Here is a 23,583-nt window from a genome sequence, read left to right on the forward strand (position 1 = left end):
CGTTTCTTGGTGACTCGCTTTCGTATTCGTCGCAAGCACGCGTCCTTCTAAACCACCAGCCATTAACTATAAGTTTTAACAGTGGCGGATCTACAGGGTGGCGCAACAGGCGCGCGTCGGCCTACTCCTTTGAGACCGGAAGCATAGTAAACAGAGAAGACTTTAAAAGGTATGTGAATATGCGCATGCAGACGCAGTCATATGCATTGCACGTATAAAACCTTGTTCGTGCATGTTTCTGAATAAGTAAGCGTCACTTCACGCAACTTCTTTAGAAGAAATCAGTTGTATCATGACAGTTAATTGTCAGGCTATAGTTGGTCCCCTGCCATACATGGTCCAGGGGGAAAGGGGGCCGGTTGAGGCTGCTATAATTGTTGCCATAGCGGTTCCGTACCCTAACCCTAACGCAAACTCCTAACCCCTAAACCCTAGCCTGATCTAACCTCGACCTTAGCCCCGGACCAGGACCAGCTGTCGCGTGGACAGTTTACATTTAGTGGCTCTTGGTAATGTGATCTTGTTCCTAAGTTTTGTTATAACACTTTTATCAATAATTAGTAATTAAGTTATTATCTGTCTGATTTCTTGTTTCGAGACGTCACATTGCCGGTACACCCTAAAGTGCGCCTACCCTTTTAGAAACTAGGGATCCACCACTGGTTTAGAACTCGGATACCTGTCGAGAACAGCACAAGCGAGATTTGTGCTAAACTGCCCGCACAACGGATCTCACACCGCCAAGGCTACGCCACATCCTCTAATCTACTACTGCGAGCATAACAGCTGATGTATGAAGTCAACAGCAGAGCGAAAACCAAGTACGCAAGAAGACTCCATGCATGTGTAAACGCCAGTGGGTATACAGAGGTTGTTCCATGCAGAGTACTACCGCTACTTGCATCCGGGGGCCTAGCTTGGCTTGGCGATACAAGAGTGGATCCATTTTCTCAACTGTATGAGTGAGAGAATCGGCCCTCTGCCCCCCTCGTTTACCATGAACGTCGACTGCTCGGCTAACCCTAAGCTGGGGGCACACAGACAAATGGACTTATCGAGCATACACACTACCTTGCAGTGCACGCAGTCTCCACGACTTGCGTACTGCGGCACGTGTAATCCATGTGTATCCCATAAGTAAATATACGCAAATAACTAAGACAAAAGATCTGCTAGACTAGCACAAGGTCATAAATACGAGAGTATAGACTTACAGCTGCATGTGGCTCGCCACTTTACACTTCTGTTGCTCATATGTATCATTCGTATATAGAGAATAAAAATACTTTGTTATCAATTAGAGTTTGAGAGATCCGTCACCTGTCGCAGCTGGAGGCTCCACTTGGTCGATGGACAGACATTCGGTGATAGATATTTTGGGAGTGACGGGTGTCTGACCCGATGGAGCAACCGCATCATCTAAGTGTGACAACAAAAATGTCAACGGCCAAGCAAAAGGAAAGATACGCAAAGATGCAGATAAGGGTAGGAAACGAGCACCAAACAGGCCAATCAAGAGCCAACTGACGGCATGACCGTCCGCGCCCCAAGTCCTGGCAGACACATGAGGTCGGACGGACAGACGGAGAGACGAAAGGAAAGCGGACAGACAGGTGCACAGACGAAAGGAAAGACGGACACACGAACAGACGAAAAGACACATGAAACTAAAACAAACGCAAGTAGTCAGAGAACACACAAAAAGACAAACACAACTGACCCTAAAGCATGCAGACCAACAGGCTAGCAAACCATACGGCCAAACGTCTTTATCCTTCAACCGAAACGTAAACACAAAATTCTCCAACACAAGCACCCACCCGAAGTCCTCTCTTGGCTGTTGCGAAACCCGCCAGTTTGCGACGGTCTTTGCCTCAAAGCCAAGGTGGACGGTCTTTCTCGTGCCTCATGCGTGTCGCCTAACGAAATGCACGGCGACGGCGACCGACTGGTAGCGACACGAATCGTCGGATCGCCAGTGTCGCTACCACTGCTCTCTATGCCACCGTCCTTCACTAACAAATGAGCAGGAATAGGACTCGCATTCACTCTCAGAGACGTTAGGACAGGTTCCCCGCTGGGTGACGCCGGTGACGACGACCAGTTGTCGGCCACCTCTCCTCTCAACGTCGACAGACTAACATTCGAGCGTTTCTTCACTCCTTTCTCGACCTCATTCACGCTGTAAAACGTCTCGTCATCGCTAGAACTCGCCTGAATAATACTCGTCGCCATCTCGTCTTTCTCTCTCTCCGAGCTTCGTCGATCAAACTTCTTTACGAATTTCTGCTTAGTTCGTCTTGTGAACGCGCTCATGACGTCGGGATCGACGTCCGGAGTCATAGCCACGCGTGGTACCTTCTTGGACTTTTTTCTCGACAACGGCGAGGGCGTAGCATGCGGCGAGTTCTGCAACGACTGCGGACGCTTCATGGCGCTCTTCGGAATAAGTGGTGAGGTAAAACCCTGTCTTTTCTCAACTTTAGAGAGCTGGACGACGTCTGGTGCAAATGTAACCGACGATCGACGGCTTGTGCGAGGCAGTAAGGATGATACGCTGTCGTCGTCAGAGCCGGGTGCCAACTTGCTAACGTCGAAAGATACACCCGACGACCCCGACCCTCTGCGCAAGTCGGCGACACTCTGGATAACTCGAGCTTTGACGGTTGTCGTCGAATGAACGAGTCTCTTGACGTTAGGAACTGACTGTGATGATCCTGATTTCAACGGCTCGAAACTCGACATGCTGTAGGCGGACGGCGATAAATGCCTTTCGCTGCGGACTCGACGACTCGGCGACCTCCGATTTGTGTGAATCCCTAAGAACTCGTTGAAACCTCCTCCGTCTTCCACATTCCTTCCTTTGTCGGGATCGTTTGCGTCGTCGATCTCGTGGAACTTCTTCATTCTCGACTGCAGCTGTTGTTGCTTCTGCTGCGTCTCTCTCGCCGTGCGCCGCAAGCGATCGCGACGGGACAAACGAGTGAAGGACGAGCGTCGGCCATTGCCTTCCGCCGAGTTCGGATTGAAGACGCTGTGTTCTCCTGCCGGCAAGAGTACCGTATGCGTCGTTTGTCGTTGCAACTTGCGCTTTTCCTGCAACAAACACAAAACGGGTTATACCTAAATGCCAAAAACTGTATGCCACTGACGTGTGGCTGCAAGAAGGTATTAGCGTGCCTTTGCTCGCTGTGTGTGCGTGTGTACATTCAGCAACAAAGATTCTCACATTAACTTGCCCAGCTCGCCAACCACCGTTCCTTCTAAACTACAAAAGACATACCTTTAAGGCAAGATCCTCACTAGCCTTTTGAGCAGCTAGTTCGACTTCTTCCATTGAGGCTTCCTGTCGTTTTCTCAATCCACGACCGTCACTGTACCGTCTCAAACGCAAGCTGCGTTTCATTGCGGTGTCTCCTAGTACTGTCGTTTCAGTCGTTTCCTTGTCCTCATCAGACGAATTGACCCTAGGAGCAACGTGAAACTCGTCTTCAGAATTCACTTCTTCAGGCTCAACACTACTCTCCTTGCTGTTGTCCTGAGAGAGTCCGCTACTAGATGAAAATGACAACATGAAATCTGAAATTCCATTACATCATTATAATAGGTACTGTCCGGTCACAGAAGCGTCTAGAATTATGTACTGCTCCCTTTTTTATACAATAACTGTTACAATATTCCAGGTTCCCGTCTCCTTTCCAAGGCTATGACCTTATCACTGTCATCCGTTCCTGTTTGTGTTTGTCAGTCTGTTGGTTAATTGGACTGTGACAGTGTGTGCATTGTACGCCAGAATTAGTGACTAAGTCTGTCAAGAAAAACGTATTTACTATTTAGATAATCCGTACCTGCTGTCTGTTGGTTTTTGCAATCTGCAATGACAAATGAGCTCGTACCAGTTGATACCACAGTACCGATGCTCGAGAGCGATCCACGCCAAGATCAAGGTAACAAACGTTATTACCATTATAATCTGTACGAAAGCAAACAATATTCATCATTTTCATGCTGTGTGCGCGCGCGCGCGCGCGAGAGAGAGAGAGAGAGAGAGAGAGAGAGAGAGAGAGAGAGAGAGAGAGAGAGAGAGAGAGAGAGAGAGAGAGAGAGAGAGAGAGAGAGAGTGCATGGTTTTCTCTACAGAAAGAACTTGTGGCTTGTCTCAACCTTACCATCAGTGATAAGTATGGTTGAATAAACTCAAACCCAAAATGTTCAATCCAAAAGCTGCCAGTGTTAGGGTAACATTCTATTGTTGACTGGAAATCACAGCCAGTTTCAATGCCAGGTATGATGAGACGCATGATGCTGGCATAACCGTAAAAACTGGGATTGATGTAGAACAACCAAGCAAAACTAAAATAAAACAAGACCATTACAAACGTTTCGTATAGCAATAACATAACAGTAATAGAACTAAGATGCATAAAATTTGGCCGCATCAAAACTATTTCGGTTTCTTAGGTCAGCTGACAGCACAAATTCCAATCCGTTGATCAGTCGTTCAATGATGACATAGACCTTCATTCTGCATGCAGTAAACTAAGAACTGCTTGTGCAAAATGAAACTCTTAGAGATATTGCAAAAATAGGACTGATCAGCCAAAAAGAACAGAAACACAATATACAAATCAAATTACATTAATGATATGATGTCAGACCAAACCAAAACACACTACCCTGTAAAAGCATATGACACATGAACAGATAAACATATACATACCATGATACGTCAGAAATGTAAACAAAGAAATGAGTTATCAAACAACCAAAGAAGTAGTTCAATACATTTCTAAACAGGTAGGCAAACAGATATGCATATGAGTACGCAAATTTACAAAACAGGAATGACATTCTCAGAACAAACAACAACACAAAGTCAATCCAAGTCTGAGTGTCATAAGCCATGCTAATGTATCTATCTAAAACCTCAAATATAATGAATACTTACTAAGCTTTCATCTTTGGAACTGGGATAAGAAACCCTCCTGCAAATCCTGCAGCACACGATGTCAGTGGTGCTACTCTGTGGCCATGGACTGGAAAGAGGCAAACAACCATAATAGAAATAGCAACCCAAGTCTGATTGACAGCCAGAGAAAACACGGCTAAGTTGAAAAATCCCATAAAGCTCCAAAATTCGGGCTTCACCACCTAAGAAATAACAAACTCTATCTACATTTTATATTGTGGAAAAGCATATCTCAATACGTTAGACTAGTGTATTACAGCCATGCATCTCTTCAAACGATCCATGCTGAAAGAATCCCTCAATATATATTAGTAGAGTCAATGCTATACCATGATGTACAAGATGAATGCAGACAAAACCAGTGGACCCGCAGCAATAGCTACATAACGCATGAAAGTCTGGAGAAGAACTTCAAAAGATTTGCCAATTCCATCTTCTCTTTCCAGTTGATAGATCTACAACAACAAACTATATTTCAACAAAAACTATACTGTTACAGAATCACACATATTGAAATTGACAGACAAAGAGACAAACAGATGATAGACAGACAGTCAGTCAGTATATAGAAGTTTGTGCCTAATAAATGATGTCCGTTTGTCAGACAGATCGACACAGACAGACAGACAGAGAGACTGCCAGCCAGCCAGCCAGCCAGCCAGCCAGCCAGCCAGCCAGCCAGCCAGGACAAGACATACCCGGCTACAAGATACCACAATCTACAGAACAATGTGATTGTGGCAGAGATTTAAACCACCTGGTCACATGCAAAACTGTAGGGGAGGGTCCTATTCAAACACCCAATGTCATCGTGCAAGTCTGGCCGGAGTGTTTGACTGAATTGAACTTACAGCACAGCAAAGAACCAACTCATTGATACTTCAACAACAAAGACCAGAGATATTGTAGTACATCAATCTCCAAACTGGTCACAACATGCACTACACATTTCTCTAGTTCATCCCTGGTGCACTGACTTGCTAGCACCGGCTGCTAGCACAGCAAGAATTGTGGCCTCAAGGAGAGAGGAGAAAAAAGCTTCTTACCAGGAGACATCAAAACATTTTGGTCACCAGGGAATACAAGCCACCTACTACCTGAACAAGCTGCCCGAGTGGTCAAGAGACGATGAGGGAAGAAAAACCAGGGTCATTTCACGACAAAGTGGAGATCACTCATCCCTATTCAATTGCAGAGAAACCTAGCTACAGTTATAGCAGACAAGAAATATAACACTTACAGAATGAACATTAATGAACACTACTGATGGTTGCACTGTTGCTAATTATTAACTCACTGTATGGTTTAGTGCCTAAAGGTCCTTCTGCTTGGTATTGTTTCTAGATTAGTAAGTATCCTTGCCATTCGTGTACCTAGTTGTTGCATGATGACTAACTGTGGCTGGCAGACAAACAGACAAACAGACAAACAGACAAACAGAAGACAGACAGACAGACAAACAGACAGACAGACAGACAGACTGACAGGCAGGCAGACAGAGTGATGGTGTCAACAAGCTCGTGTCCTACTGCACCCAGTTTTTTAGTCTCTGATTGTCTCTGGGTTGCCGCATGCTTGTGTTTATAGCTCATTCTGAAGTTTATAGTTCATAGTGAAGTGTAATGTGTAGAATATGAAAAAGATACATTTGAACTTAAGTACTTACTATTTTGTAATATAGTCTTGTGTTCAAAAACATATGATAACAGACAGACAGACAGACAGACAGAATTGTCACATGTCACCTAATCAAATACATTACATCAGTCCCTACCTCTAAGCTCTTTGAAAGATGTGTATAGACAGCTGGAAACATAAAAATCGAGCTCGCAAAGCTGAAGATACAAAATGCTGACATAATCAAAAAGACGGTGTCTGCTTGTAGATATGCCAAACCTAAGACATCAAACAAAATGAAACAACTGCACCTGCAAAAATCACTACACAAGTAGATATACCATTGTGCTGCATGCTATTCAATACTAAGTACTGCCCGCTACCTTCAATAACAATCAAACTATTTCAGTTAATGTATTCAAAGTCGTACCAAGTATGATGGCGTAGGCAAAGAAAATGAATGGCAAGTAGATGGTTTGTGATAAATTGGATCTCTGCGAAGCTCGAGTTTCAAGAGCAAGAAAGCGATTCATATGGCCGCTATCGTCCTTCTCATTTCTGAAGCAAACACAATGTGAGAATAATAACCAAAAAATACTGACTAGTAATAAACAGAGAGACCGATCCATAAACTAACAAACTGTGAAGCATGTAAGCAGGCAACTAGGCAGTACCAAACATAACAAGAAAGCTGACTGAGTGACTGATGAACTAACACAGACAAGCAAGCTGACTTACAGGAAATGAGAGACCAACATCATATTCAAACAACCAAATTCACCAATCAAACAGATAAAAACAAACCAAGTCCTAAAAACAGAAAGGGAGATACACAGAGAGAGACACACAACCAGACAAGCAAACACATGGAAAGCCACAACCAGTTAGCGTCAATCTCAACTCACTCGATAGCCAATTTCTCCAATGAATCATTTTGCTTTGCTAACTTTATTGCATTCTCAACTGATTTCAGCTCCTGAGTGTCTTCATAGTACTTCAATATTGCTGCTCTGTATTTCTCGCATCCTAACATGTCCATGATGACATCAGCTGGATTCTTATTTTGATCCAGTACAGGTGCCTCTCCTTCAAGCTTTGCCACCCTGTAGGCCTCCAGAAAGAGAGCTGGAGCTTCAGTTGGAGAACCATAGTAAGCCACCTTATAAGAAACAATAGTCACACATAATGTTTGATGCGCAAGTTTCTGTCGTGTGCAAAATACCTACTACATGTATGTTGGTCCATGTGCATGCCAACCAACCCTTAGCTTGCCTGTTCATCTGTCAGACAGTCATTCTGCTATCAGGCTGCCTGTCTGTCTGTCTGTCTCTCTGTCTGTTTTTTATCTGTCTGTCTGTTTGTCTGTCTGTCTGTCTGATTTATCTGTACGTCTGTCTGTCTGTCTGATTTATCTGTACGTCTGTCTGTCTGTCTGAATGTCAAAACTATCACCTAATCATGGTGATTTAGATAGACTATTTGATTTTGACATTCAAAGTCAAGACCAGTAGTTAATGACTTTGTTGTTTGCAAGGACTGACGTGTATTGAAAAAATCCTAGCATATGTACAAGTAGAATCTGTATGAGAATAAATTATCTGTCCTGTCCGTCTGTCTGTCTGTCAATACATATATTTTCAAACCTTGAACTATTATACACCATCTAAGCACTAAATACTACCCAAGCCAATAGGGCTTGGTTCTGTCTGTCTGTCTGTCTGTCTGTCTGTCTGTCAAAGCACATATATTTTCACAAATATGAGCAAATACAACCTAAAGCAAATCTACGATAAGCGCTTTGCGGCTCATAACAGAGCTATATACACCAGACAACAAACTACATAGCAAACTAAACCTGCGTAAAGAGCTAGCAAGAGTCTGTTGTTCTAGAGGATACATTTATGTAATCCTAAATAATTTTCTTCTAAAACGTTAACATTGCTACAGTGTAATGCAATTGAAAACAGCTCCTCCAGTATATCTTGAATGTATTCTCATTTCCGTTTGCACAGACAGCAATGAGAAATGATAACGAAACAGCTCAGTTTAGGATCTCAACGACTAAGTGCTTGAATAACAAATTGATACAGTCTGAGAACTTCCCAATCTCTATATCTATCAAAGTATGATTTGTCTGTCTGCCTGTCTGTCTGTCTGTCTGTAACATCAATCATGGCAAAACTGCTGGGTCAATCACCATGGAACCATGCATGAAGACTGCACTCCACACCACAAATGCAAACACATGCTTTGGTATTTAGAGGAAACGCTTTGGTATTTAGATGGTTCCCTTGAGAGGAGTCCCACCCCACGTGAAATCTATGAGTGTATTCTGAATGGGATATCTGTTATTACAGTGACAATCAAACCATCTGGCTATCTACTTACCACAATCACATTATCTAACCAGAAGGCAAAGAGCTTGTGTCTGTGTGTGGTGTGGTGTGGTGTTGTGTGTGTGTGTGTGTGTGTGTGTGTGTGTGTGTGTGTGTGTGTGTGTGTGTGTGTGTGTGTGTGTGTGTGTGTGTGTGTGTGTGTGTGTGTGTGTGTGTGTGTGTGTGTATCCGGGTCTTTTGGTCACACACAGGGGGAACATACTATTCAAGAGTTTGTATTTTCTCCGCCCAATAACTGAATTGTATAATGGGAATTTGTGTTAACTACCTTTCCTGGACAAAGAACAGGTTAATGAGCTAGTATATAATAAATTGCAGCATACTTCCTGAACTTTTTCTGTGTCTGAGTTGTAGCTACTCCATGTTTACTGCATCCTGGTATAAAATGTGACCCACCCAAAGATGAGCTAGGGATATGTCAAGCTCAACATCACATCTCGTTTGAGAACTGGCTGGAACACTGTTGGCTCTTGCTACATGCATAGTGGTCTCTCAGTTTCCGATGATAGATGATACAGCTAGAGTCTGTCTGTCTGTATGTCTGTCTGTCTGTCTGTATGTCAGTCTATCCGCCTGTCCATCAAGCCCGTCTCCTTGTCTGTAAATCTGTCCATGACATTGCATCCTAACTAATCTACCTGCAGGATAGTTTGTACATACAATTTTGTCAATGAGTCTCTCTGCGTGTTGGCCTGTTAATCACACACTTACTGAAACAGCAACAAACATACCCGTCCTTGGCAAAGAAATAGAATTCTGTCAAACATGTGAAATATTTCTAATCGTGGCTGATGAATAGTGAGCACAACAAGCCGGCCACTCATCGCCATGTATCTCAAATGCTGCAGCAACTCCATTGATGATGAAGCATCCAGTCCAGATGTGGGTTCATCAAGAAAGATCACCTTCGGCATACTAAGAAGTTGAATCGCAACAGCAAGACGCCGTTTCTAAATGTCACAGAACAGGAAAATAAATGTTCAGCATTCTGTGCAACTGTCAAAGACGTATACGGCAGACTATTTACATACTGTGAGAAAGTAGTAACAGGACTGTAACAAATAAGACACAACAGACCTGCACAAACAAAGAGATTAAAGTGGATAAGGCAAGTGCAAGACCAGACCCACTTTCTTGCCCCATTACACTTCATTGCTCACTGGTAGACTCAAGCCAGTCTCTCCTCACCTTCTATCGTTATTCCCCAAATTGTCAATCATCGCCATGATAATTCAGGGAAAGGCGGGGGTGGGGAGAGACTGGATCAAGTCTGGCTCACAAAGCACAAGTGCAACATGTGAACAAAGTGCTGGGATGCAGTGACTTGTTAGTGATATCTGCTGGGCCCATACCAAGTCATGCATGCCCTTGATACTAGAACAAGCAATCTTCAATAGGCTATATGCAGGAACCACCATCGCAGCCATGACAGACTTATAAATAGATTGTGTCAAACAGCTACAGACAATAGAAAAATGACACACATTGGCATAGGCTTATTTAGAAGGCGGCCTAGTCTCGTCACTTCACTGAGCCATCATTGAGCACATGTAGCTTTTAGTCAGAATAGGAATGCCAAATCACTGCTCTATCACGGTCCGATAGCTCAGCCGAGCCGCTGTTGGTGTGCGACTGCTTATTTTTCAAAGTATAAACTCAGCTTATTTCGTAGCTGACATCTATATCAAAATGCTGTTCCACTGTCCGTCTCCTGTGGACATGCCCAGTAGCAATCAGACATATAGATACATACACATCTCCTTATATACTCATAGTCAACTGTATCAGATTGAGAGAGTTGCATCTCATAGTGAACTACATACAATATTGAAGAGGTGAATGACTGTGGCTACAGTCAGCTACTTTATAAGAGAAATGCATAATCAATTAAGCATACCTGTCCCCCACTTAGTCCAGGTCCTGTTAAACCTCCAACAATGGTGTCCTTCAATGATGTCAAACCAGTCTATTAATAAGACACAAATGACAACATGACTCATTCAAAAACTCAGCAAATACGTTAGCAAATTGAATATAAAATATAGATACAAACATAAACAAACAGGACAGTAAACAATGCCACAACAACTCTTCCCACCTCTTCCATAACTTCTTCAACTCGTTCAAATCTGTCTTCCTGTGTCATTAAACATGGCAATCGCATGACCGCAGACAACAAGAGATTTTGTGAGACAGTCAACTCCTCGTAGTAGGGAACAGCCAGCTGCAGTACATAGCCAGTATGCTTGATGTACCAATCATGTACCAAGTTAGATGGAATGCCATTGATGAAAATCTCTCCCTGAAGACGAATAATAGTATACCATAATATAGAGGGTTTAATAAGTTATGTCTAGCAATGTATCAACAATGATATCAGGAATAGAACGTAGTGAACAAGAACATGTGGCAGTTTTTTTCTGATAAGCAACCATAAGTTCTGTTGGCAGTAGATACCTATGCAATAACTCTGGTCAAAAGTATCGAAAGACTTCAATAGCTTACTAAGCAACACTTCTTCATAGCACAAGTATTAACCTGACTGCTGTAAGTAAAGTCTGGCTTATATGTATTCCCTGTGTGTGTATAGAATGCTTTCTACAAATATAGCCACAGAAAGTCAGTGGCAATTACAGCAGAGTCACAGTAAGTTTACCGATTTTGACACCTTGTAGCATGTTCACACAAGCTGTATCTGCATACCACTTAAACTAAACTTCAGTCTGCAACCTGGTTAGATAGGAAACCCTTGGGTTGCAGCATGCGTATATATAGAGGTGACAGCAATAACAACTGCCAAAGCTTGGCCAGACACCAAGACCCACATTGCTCTCCCTGTGCAACTGTTCCAACAACCTACTAAAAATGTTTGTTATTGGTACCCTCCAGTAGCTGCATTCCAAATTTGATATCCCGCTGTAATGAAATTAGATACAACCACAACTGCCTTCTGTAACTTACCTGGTATCCTTTGCTGGTTTGCCTAGGGGGTACTAAACATCCAATGCATTATAGTTTAGCTACAAGACACTTGGCCAGACCACTAACACCCTTACACTACAAACAATAACAAAAACGGCCACACTTGAAAATAATTTTAACATTGTATCAGTAATGCAGGGGAGCTGATAGAATTACTAAAATGGCCACTAGAACTAACTATGATAACCCAGATACAGAAAGAGATTATGGTAAACCACATAACAGAAAACAGCAGATAGCAATACAGAACAGGCAGCAGTAGAGATCAATTACAAGGAGACAGAGCAAGCAGTGATAATCAAAACAGTAGGCTAACAAATGTGTATGTCACACAATAATAGCAAATTATCAGGTATGCATAGCCTGAGCCTGAGCCTACTTCCTACTGCTAATTGTATGTACCCTGAGGTACAGTAGTTAGTAGTAGGTGTATATGCAGCAATTAGGCATACATGTGATGATGCAAGAGAGTGCATGAACACATCCTCCTATGCATACACATCAAGACACAAACACATGCTTGAGCACACGTGCGCACACATTCACACACACACACACACACACACACACACACACACACACACACACACACACACACACACACACACACACACACACACACACACACACACACACACACACACACACACACACACACACACACACACACACACACACACACACACACACACACACACACACACACACACACACACACACACACACACACACACACACACACACACACACACACACACACACACACACACAGCCACCAGCACCACCTCTACCACTTCCACTAGGGATAACATTGTCATGCTTGCAGCTTGTAAAATGACTATTAAATGATACCAGGAGTCATTGCAAACTGTTCAATAAGTTTACATCTACAGTCAGACCATGTTATTCTGACCACAATCAGTTTCACTGATTTCTGTCAGACTAGCAAGACTGTCTGATTATGGATCTAACAAGACTATTGATTATCAGTAACAATTTAGTACATAGTGACTCAGCCATGTAAACTGGTACACCTTTCAGGGTGTCGGATTATTCAGCATTGCAATAACAAGGTCTGACCTGTACAAGGAAATCCAACCAGGTAGAAAAGATCATCACACCTCGTCTAGTGGGTAATCCCCTTATACCCACTCTAATACATATGTTTTATCATTAGACCTACACCAGTGACCTCCACTATCCAATAAATCTCAGAGTGTACAGAACAGATTAGCAAGCAGTTCCCTAGGTCTTTTCTTCATCAACTAAAAGGAACTGCAAAACGTTTAGGCCTCACATTGTCCCATAAGGGAATCTTTTGATAGAAGAGATGAATGCCACTTGGCCCTAACATACCTACATAATTGGCATCATCCTGTGTTATTGATACTGTAGGATGACACCAAGCTGACAAAACAAATCATGTGTAGCTACATCAAAGACACTTCTTACCTTCAGCAACTATTATGATCATTAAGAAATCAGGACGCTGCTAAGTCTCATTAGAAATGCATTGGTTTGTAACTTGAGCTGATAGTTACTCTCTCAGAGTCAACAACATGCACACACTCAGTAGACCCTTACAGGTCCTTCAATTCTTTGCCTGTCAGAGACATAAGAGGAAAGATCCTTGAGCCCACAAGCAAGGTATCCATTTCTTTAAATGTATCATTTTCATGGGCACCATTTTGATAACCAACAGAGCTACTAAGTCATAAGCACAAATTAAGTCAACATGTTCTTGAAATTTGTAACTGCCTCCAAGTGTACAGATGTAACGCACTTGCAAAGGATGCTCCAACCTCACAAATGCCTACAACTGTAACTCTATGTGTATTTAATTAAGTCACAGAAGCATCACTCAATACCGTGAACTCTAATACTGAATGAAAATGCATTCACAAAAGATTATTCTACCACATCACAAAGTTCTTTCCATCTCCCCCTGACAAATAGAATGCTCACAGACACATAAATAACCAACCTGTTGATGGCCTGTTCTTCTTCGTCCAGTAAGAAGATCAAGAAATGTTGTCTTCCCACAGCCTGATGGTCCCATAATTGCAACTAACTGCCTAGGATTGAAATAGCTTGAAATGCCATTTATGATTGTTTTCTCAACATCAACTTCAGATACAGCACTTTGAGTGACAGTAGGTAAAACCGTATGAGACCGCGGTCTTGCTTCTATTTGTTCCTACACAAATTGAAAAATGCACTGATTTCCATTTTCTAAGCATGAGTATGCTACACACCACACACACACACACACACACACACACACACACACACACACACACACACAAACACATGTAGTAGAACTAAAATGTAGTAAAACTAAAATCTAGTAAAACTAAAATGCAAACAAACAAACACAGGTAAACAAAGAAGCAGACAAACAAGCAGTAAGATTGATAAGTAAATTACCAACTAACGCAATTATGGCCATTCTAATGAAGAAAGTATATCATTTCAAGTCATCAAGGCAATCTTTGTAATTCAGCAAGATCAAGATGCTCCTAATGTAGCCAGTCAAATAGATTTAAACACATTCAGAGACTATTACAGTGATTTGACACACACCAAGGTTATTCCTTATTTAACAAATTTAGCAGACCCCTCCCCTCATTAATAAGACTATGTTGCAAAGTAATGGCCATAAAGCACCTAAGCAATAATCAAAATGTAACTTCTTTGCAGTCAACAGGGTATTAATAGACAAGCACATACTGCACTACAGCCATACTTGCTCTGCAGTAAACTCTTGTATTGGGCATCCATGTCTGACATCTTACAGAGCCCCAATATAAAAACATGACAGAATGTTACAATCCAATGCACCTGGTTTCGAAAATATGCTGATTAATTAAGTGACACAACTGGCACCTACTGGAAACACCAGTATCATGGTTGGCCAAACTAAAGCAAATTGCTGTCCAATACCCATTGTGAATTAACCATAAACATCAGCTGATATGCATGATAATCAGAAATTGCTCAACTACAGTAGGATGTCACTTATCCTAACACCAGCTAACCGAACGTGTCGGTCTACCAAACAACCTGTGCCTCGGACTCACTTTAGCTGTGCAAGCAATAAATGGTAATGCCCATGAGCATCAGAGTACACGTGTAGTTCTCATTCATAATATGGCAATGTCGAAACTCCAAGAGCCACAGAGGAAGAAGCAAAAACGGGTCTGGAGCTCGTTAAATAGAAATTAGAGTAAACCAAATAGAACCAGGAGCATATAAAGAAAGAAGATGAAGAGTCCGTCGACGCATGGTTGGAGTGATATCGTTGTGACGCGGCGCTGTTGTTTACGCTGTGCCTTATATGGTAAGTTTGAGTTAGAGTCAGGTCAAGAAGGCGGCGGTGCAGGAAGCTGCGAGAAAGCGGATCAACACTCGAACAATGACCTGACAACAAGAAGGAAGTTGGGTCCCTTTACCAAGGTCAGCATTACAAAGGACAAGCGAATTTACCACTTTCTTATCTAGCTGAGTAGTGCTAGTGTGCTATACTGATGTGAATGTTAACTGTCAACGTCTATGCCTTGTTTTGCAAACACGTCTTGCAGCAAAAGAGTCAAAGCTGTCAATCTAGCGCTAACTCAAAGTCACCATAATAGAATAGTGGCTCCGCCTCTTACCACACAACGATATCACCCCACCCATGCCTAAACGGATGCTCCATCTTCTCTCCTTTATATGCTCCTGAAAGAACCAAAAATAGAAATTTGCACCAAAATTTCAGACAGCTGGAGCTACTCTTGTATTGGTAAAGATTATGGAACCACAAAATCGACTGTATGTGACATCATGAAAATGAAGGACAAACTGCAGACTTTCCCCTCTCAGCTGCAAGACAATTATCGCATCAAAAATGTTGCAGAGTTTCAGTCGAGACGTTTCATGTGGGTGTGGCAAGTAGGAGTCAGTTACCCTGACTACACAGAGTATGATCAGGTCAGGGAACGGAAGTGTTCACATAACTGACATCCTACTGTAGCTATTAATGATAGGGTGTGACTCAATAATAGCTTATGAATCATCCATCAAAATTGTTCAGTAGGCTTTCTCGTAGATTTCATGCGTCCCTTGTCATGACTGCAGTATGTTGACCTTCAAGAGATCATAAAATGAACAAATTGATTGCTTGTTTCTGGATACAAAGATAAATTGTGTTGGTCTCAGTGATAGGTGCCACATCAAATTCTACAATCACTCTGTGTCTCTTATATCAAACCCCACCATGTGGTATCACAATGAAGTCTGAGAGACAAACTGACAGACTGTGAAAGCATGATAAACACACAAATATAAAAGCATAAAATCACAGCCAATCATGCAAATGCACATGCATGTGCAACACACACACACACACACACACACACACACACACACACACACACACACACACACACACACACACACACACACACACACACACACACACACACACTGGACAAAAATGGACAAATGTTGAGCCCTCCACGTCTTTTGTCAACAACCTTGAAGTCAGTTGCGGAGATAGCTCCCCCTGCCTCTAGAGACAGGGCCTCCAAGCGCTAGGTGGAGTCTTGGGGCTAGCGCTACAATCCACCTGGATCTTGGCCAGAGTCATCCAGGGGTGCTGACAATGGCGCAGCTCTGGGACTGGACACCAAGGCCCACACGTACCCGTCTGCTGCATGATGTTGCTGCCAAGCCAGTGGTCTTGTCCACCCCAGTCAATAACCAGGTACTCATTTATACTCCTGAGTCGAGAGAAGCAAGTGTGGGTGAGTTTCTTGCTCAAGGAAACTGCGACAGTGTCGCCTCCAACAGGATCAAACCTTCAACCTTCATCATGAAATACAAGATCCAGGATGTCATCACCAATGCTCTACCAACTGCTCCACCGTGCCCCACCCACCCACCCACCCACACACACACACACACACACACACACACACACACACACACACACACACACACACACACACACACTCACACACACTCACACACACCAGTATACAACACAAAACTGACAGACACCAAGTCAAACCTGCAACACAAACTATGCAGAGTAGGTAAACACTAACACATAAATTATCAGCAAACAATAAGGCAAGTTGAATTAAGAATATATATGAAGCTTTTAGTGCACACAAAAACAGGCAGTTACACAGCTAACATATACTACATTGTCTCACCCCAAACTCAGCATCCCTATTCATCTTTCGCAACAAAGCTTCTGGTACCGTTGCTGACCTTTGTGTTAGAATGTGTCCATTACCAGCGTCATCACTACCATCAGGTTCCCTACTCTGATCCAGTTTGTTCAATCCCAGTTCAATGTCTTGAGATGACAACACAAGATCGCTGCTCATCATGTTGCTAGAAGAGTTCACTGACTTTGTTCGAAAGCAACATAGAAAACGATTAATGAGGCCCTTTGGGTGTAGGCTTTCTGAGAACGAAACCCCTAGAAACAACTCAATGAATTGAAAGAAAAAATCTAGCGTACTAGTAGATGCAATACATAACTAATATTAGACTAAGAAACTGCACAATTATAGTAACAAATAATAATACAATTATATTGGACAATGAACTGTTAGCCCAATCCATTAAACTACACTTTCCTTCACTTAGCTGGCCTCCCAAATCCAATCATTCCTTTCTACTCAGAACTCGCATTCAGTTCAGCACAAGTGCACCACAAACTGTTGACTTTCTTCACAATTTATTTTATGGCTAAAATAAACTGAGCGATAGATACATCACTGACTTGCCATTCGCCATTCACAAATATCTTGTGGTCGCAAGATGCCCAAATAAGGAAGGTAAGTGTAGCATACTACAGAAATGTATCTCTCAATTCATGTCTATTTTATCTACTTACGATGATCTTTCTTTGAATTTTCTTTTCCGTCGTCCTCATCAGACTCATCACCATATCCCAACAGTTCTCGAGACTCTTCTTCAGCTGCCAGTTTCTCAGCATGGCGTTTCTTTTCTTGTGAAAGAGCTTCAGGAGACAATCGTATGCTATACCGCAGATGGAGAAATGCAATACCAATTGCATCTCTTGCTGAACAAGAGGACAACTAGTAACACACATGGACCACTTAGAACTGCATCTGCAATTATTACTACAATTTCCAAACAAGTTCACAATTTGCATCTCACCCCTTTCCTCTGATCTCGATTATGCATCTTATCCCAGTCCCTAAACCTTTTGTAATCTTTCATAAGCCACTTCATCTTTGCAAACATAACTGTTTTGTAAAAGATGCAAAGAACAGTGACAAGTAGAACGAAGAAAACCAACAAAAACTGGACTCCTCTTGGCCAAAATTCATTAAATATCCCCAACAGTACAGTTTCAGGACAATGAGGGTTGCACCGTGCTCCAAAGCAGGTATCTAAGTATCGAACTGGATATGAGTTTGACTCCTGTCTGTGACTTCCTGATTGAATGTGAACATTCCACTCGTGGATAGCACATTGGAGAGACGTTTGATTGTCATCAGTGTTAGACTTTATGTAGGTCTCAGACCAAGTACTACTCTTGACAACATGTCTGCATCAAGACATCACTATTAGAGATTAAAAACAAACATATGCTGATAAACACACAACAGATCGATAAGAGAGAAACGAAACGACGTGTACATGTTCCCATATATATATATATATATATATATATATATATATATATATATATATATATATATATATATAGTTCCACAAAATGTATAAATGGATGTTGACAAATAGACAGACAGACGGGCAAACAAACAGACCGACAGACACACATAATGACAGACACGCAGAATGACAGACACACAAAATGACAGACACACAGAATGGCAGACACATACTTTTAGTACTTCTGCCCATGAAGTAGTTCGTACACATGTTATTTTAGTACAAGGCGTTGGTACTGTACTGTCGCCGAATTCAAGTGCATCTATCCATAAATTTTAGTATTCACGTTATTTTAGTACAATCAGGTATCAGTACGAAAATAACTAAATTTTCATGAGTATGAAAATTTCTGGATTTACCAAACACACAGACAGACAGACAGACAGGCAAACCAAAGACCAACAGACAGCAAGTAAAACGACAGACAGACAGGCAAACCAAAGACCAACAGACAGCAAGTAAAACGACAGACAGACAGACAGAAAGACAGACAGACAGACACACAAACGTGCATGCAGACATGAAAGTGCACACACAGAAATTAAAAAACAAAGGCATAAGTAAACACACTCCTCGACTAGGAATGTCACAACTATTGACAAACACAGGGTCAGTGCAAGCAACAAATGATTCAACCAACAAACTCAGCAATATAACAGTCAAAGCCATCCAAAAAACTGACAAAGAAATCCGTAAGTGGTAATGCTGCCACCCCAAAGACAAAATCAAAAAATCAAAATACTGAACCTTCAGGGGGCAGCCACCAAAACTAAGACAAACAGACAGGTGGTAGCTATCTGGGTGGCTAAGTGGAAACAAAGAAAGCATACAAGTAGGTGGCATTGTATGAATCCAAAGCAGGACAGGGAATAGAATGCTAGTGTAAACACATACACACTCTGAAGCTACATACAATGTACACTTTATCATGCAAATGTGTTGATTCATTGTCTCATAGCAATCCGACATCACAGTTGCAACTCACTTGAAGTACTTTGTGTTACCAAGCGTATGGTTGTGATTTGATGAGTTCACACTATTATTCAACACTCCACCGTCAGCCCACAAGCTTGAGGTTGCCAGGTACACGTGCTGCAAGCATGAGGGCACGAAATAGCTCATATTATCTGCCAAGTGATGACTTGTCTCTAAGCTATAATTCATTGCTCCACCATACTCAGCAATGGTACGAAAAGCCTCGAGCTTTTGAACGTTCCCCGTCTCATTCTCCAGGCTGCGAACTGACTCAGAGACAATGTACAAGTCGTACATGCTAAAGATCACAAATGTTGGAATATTGGGATAGTCCAAAGGGTGACGAGCCACCTTTGTAAGCATGCACGATGCAGACACACAGCATGGAAATCCAAGAGTGTCATTATCTCTGCATGGCTCATGAGTGAGATAGTTCGTATACTTTTCAAGAAACGTAAAGTTAAAGCTCTCGACTAGAGTGCTGTCAAAGTTGATAAACCAAGAAGAATCAAGAATGGCAGACATAGAGGCACTAGCAGGAAGTCTCTCATAAAGCCATCCTGCTTGATTCAAGACGCCAAGACCTCCTGCACTGCTTCCAGCCAACACAACCTACAACGACAACAAAGATTATCATCACACATTTTCCAATGTTTCGATTTCTTGCACTGGTGTACGAAAAGGCAATAATGACAAGCACATGATGACAAACAATAGTGCATTAAGGCTCACCATCAATCAAACTGACAGACAGACAGACAGACAGACAGACTGACAGACAGACGAAGACAGAAAAGTTAGTGCAAAAAACCATGTGCGTAAGCGAGTGAGTGAGTAAAACTTCTTATCACAGCTTCATTTTACCACACCTTCAAAACTAAACACATCGTATGCTAAACAATGTTACAATTCTGTTCTTGGACGAAAACAGATTCTTATCTCATTTCCAAGAAAACTTTTTAGTAGTTATAGGTACAAGACACATGCAAGTCATATTGAACTCAAACATGGACAAACCTCCGATCTATGACATCATCAACCCATCTGGCACATTCACATAATACCCCACTTGAGTCACTGCATATCCCAATCAGAATGTATTGATACAACAAAATATTTTTTCAAAACATTAGTAAGATTCTGAGTTCTAAATATCTTGTGTAGCATCCAGCTGCTGTCATGGTTCCTTATTGAGCAATCGAGTGAGACATAAACAACAAAGTATACACTTTTTGAATACTTAGAAACGCTACTGCATAATACACAAGTTTACCACACGCAAAATCACAGTACAATTACTGAGAACTGCCTGTGCTCAAACACGTGTGTCATGATATTACGAGTGTTTACATCTTTCCGTCTCATTCTTTCCGTCTCATTCTTTCCATATGTCTGTCATCGGTCTGTCTGTCTCTCTACGGCATCTATGGACTTGTCTCTTTGTCTGATTCTGTGCACCTGCTCGTGTGTACGCTATTTATCTGTCTATTCATCTGTCCACCTGCTCACGTGTATGTAGATGCCTAGTTTCTCATAGACTTCCCTATTACTAGCAAACTACAGTGGACAAAACATATATGTCTAGCAGCCCCAGCAATATGACATCAATCAAGTGTGAGCAAAGCATGACATAAGTACATGCACACTATTCTGTCTAAGGTTAAATTCTTCAGTTTCACTGGTATTATTACATCTCTTTTCACCAATTTCCTAAACAATCGGCATCTGTCTAATTATCTCCCTGTGCTTGGTATCTGCCTTTAGTTACAACAATAAAGCTATGTCTATCCATTATCTGCCTGTATGTTCATCTATCCTCCCACAAACATACCAGATGAGAAGTACATCTAATTAATTACTGAAATATGAAGGGGAGTGTCTGATTTTGGTTTAGAAAAAACTCTTGTAGATGAGCATAAACTGCAACAAGAACTTGACTTATAGAGCTAGAACTGTGCTACAGACTTAGAAATAATTTTGAGAGAATCTATGTATCACACAAAACTTCCATGTCAATCAACTTAATCAACTACACAATGACTAAGTGAAACACCCATACTCATCAAATACAAGACAAACAGAAACAGTTCAGACTGCTTTTGACCAGTTGCACTAAGATACCTAACCAGATAAGATTTGAATAAGATTACACCTTGTTCTGATTGCTATCCCAAAGAAACATGCCAATCACAACACCATGCAGGGCAAACACTATAGGTACAGTAGACAACAAAAGTCTGGGAGTCCTTACAACTTCAAGCGCTTTCATGAAGCTCTTCATTATCCAACGCACGTGCTAATGAGTCACAGAGTTGAGCAACTCACATGCAATGACCACAAGCAGGACAAGAATCTCCAGCATTACAATGTCAGCCTATGCAGCATAATTTTACCAAAAAACGCCTAGCAACAGACTAGCTATCAAAATTCACACAGGATGTGTCAAACATGTACATACCGGTGGGAAATACAACAGCTAACCTGACCAACCTGAATGTTACACAAACACAACCCTGGATCTGTGATCCTAACACTAAGAATGTATGAAATCAACTTGGAATTAGAGAACTTCAACTTGCAATGTCCTGCATCACCGACCAGACTGGTACATTGTACCAACCCTCACAGGAAGTACATCCAAGAGGTTATCAGTGAATTGCCACTTTACGGGTTCAATCCTAGTGACAAAAAGTAGTAACAAACTTCCGGCAGGGTTCGTTTAATTAAACCCGCATCTTTACACCGCATACAACAGTGTCATTGCTGTCTCTTGAAAACGTCCAAACAGCGTAGGAGAGATCACGCATCACGCGCAGAACGGAAACAACAACCGGCCCTATTGAAAGCAGTCTCTACAGCAAATATCACGGAAGGCAGACACACAGCATAGTCGGATAGGAAGCGGGTAAGCACGTCGTTTACAACGACACTCTTTACAAATCACAGCATGCTGCTAAACAAACACACAGTCATTACCTCGGCTGCTGTTGACAACCCAGCTGATGACTCTTCTAACTCTTCAACGACAGCTCTAAACAATGAAGATCCCCGAAAAGCAAACTGATTCTCGACCGCTGTAGCACTGAAGTTCAACCCGGCTAAAGCCTTAGCGATCTCCTCCTCGTTCCAAGTCGAATTACCAATCCACAAATCGCTCGTGCAGTAGGGAATGAGCACGAAATTGTAGTCCCAATAGTCTGGATTTAGTCTCGGATCTGCATCGAAGACGTCCGTTCCCTTGACCGTTTCAGGATACTCACTCGATGTCATCAACTCTTTCTGCTCCATGTAGCGCTCGTTGCACTCTTCAATGCTGCCACAACCGCTGCCGCTCTCGAGAAATATGATCCACTTGTTAGTACTCGTTCTGCTGATGTAGTAGAGACCAGGCGAGCGGTCGTTGCAGACGGCGCCAAGTCTTACAGCATCCGTGATGTCGACGCGCCTCATTTCTCCGCGTTCAACCACGCGTGGCACATTTATGCTCAAGTTACAAGAACTCGAGATCGTGACATCGACCTTACCATCCGCAACCGACAATGAAGAAAACAGGAACCATACGATACATTGGACAAACACCATGACGGCTGAAGTCGCAGATCGCTCCGTCCCGTAAAGAATAACTTATCGAAATGAGATGCTGGAGGTCCGCTCGCGTCTTAGGAGCTTACGCAACCAAAAATGTTGGCTCTCGCGTGAGCGCCCTAAATGGGGGCGGGACCGCGTTATGTAGGCGTGAAGCTATTTCCTCTTGGCGACCTGGGGGAACACCCGATCGAATAAACGAAAAGGCGTGAGCCGCAACTGGAGCCGCAACTGGAGCTCCAAACGCTGGCGTTGTTGACACGGGAGAGACGCAATGCGCATGCTAATTGTTAGATAAATAGAAAGAATAGATGACACCGAATGGCGGTTACAGGAGCACTCAAGGTTGTGGATGCTTTG

At 42.4% G+C, this 23,583-nt stretch overlaps 1 protein-coding gene across 2 annotated transcripts; it reads right to left on the reverse strand.

The window, feature by feature from the left end:
• Positions 1 to 1,114: 1,114 nt before the first annotated feature.
• On the reverse strand, positions 1,115 to 23,344 carry LOC134198090 (uncharacterized). Of its 2 annotated transcripts, none has more exons than XM_062667421.1 (19): positions 22,615 to 23,344; positions 19,649 to 20,250; positions 18,142 to 18,535; positions 17,855 to 18,059; positions 17,163 to 17,434; positions 13,949 to 14,161; positions 11,081 to 11,284; positions 10,880 to 10,948; positions 9,714 to 9,932; positions 7,492 to 7,745; positions 7,017 to 7,144; positions 6,744 to 6,865; positions 5,299 to 5,424; positions 4,949 to 5,151; positions 4,170 to 4,353; positions 3,849 to 3,973; positions 3,284 to 3,551; positions 1,821 to 3,096; positions 1,115 to 1,419 (listed from the first exon to the last, which is right to left on the reverse strand). In XM_062667421.1, exons 1-19 carry the CDS (start codon positions 23,218 to 23,220, stop codon positions 1,298 to 1,300), a joined length of 5,592 nt encoding a protein of 1,863 aa, XP_062523405.1. In that variant the 5' UTR covers positions 23,221 to 23,344; the 3' UTR covers positions 1,115 to 1,297. The 2 variants fall into 2 exon arrangements, with proteins under 2 accessions (XP_062523405.1, XP_062523404.1); XM_062667420.1 differs by having other exon boundaries at positions 3,284 to 3,554.
• Positions 23,345 to 23,583: the final 239 nt, after the last annotated feature.

The sequence above is a fragment of the Corticium candelabrum genome, chromosome 2 (genome assembly GCF_963422355.1).
Source record: "Corticium candelabrum chromosome 2, ooCorCand1.1, whole genome shotgun sequence".
Taxonomy (NCBI): domain Eukaryota; kingdom Metazoa; phylum Porifera; class Homoscleromorpha; order Homosclerophorida; family Plakinidae; genus Corticium; species Corticium candelabrum.

Bases quoted from the DNA above. Each gene is read 5' to 3' on its own strand.
- LOC134198090 (XM_062667420.1), bottom strand. From the start codon at position 23,220: ATGGTGTTTGTCCAATGTATCGTATGGTTCCTGTTTTCTTCATTGTCG. The intron at 4,354-4,948 runs GTAAGTATTCAT...GTTTTATTTTAG, and splicing joins GTTCCAAAGATGAAAGCTTA to TTTTGCTTGGTTGTTCTACA. The intron at 3,974-4,169 runs GTAAGGTTGAGA...GCTTTCGTACAG, and splicing joins AACCATACTTATCACTGATG to ATTATAATGGTAATAACGTT.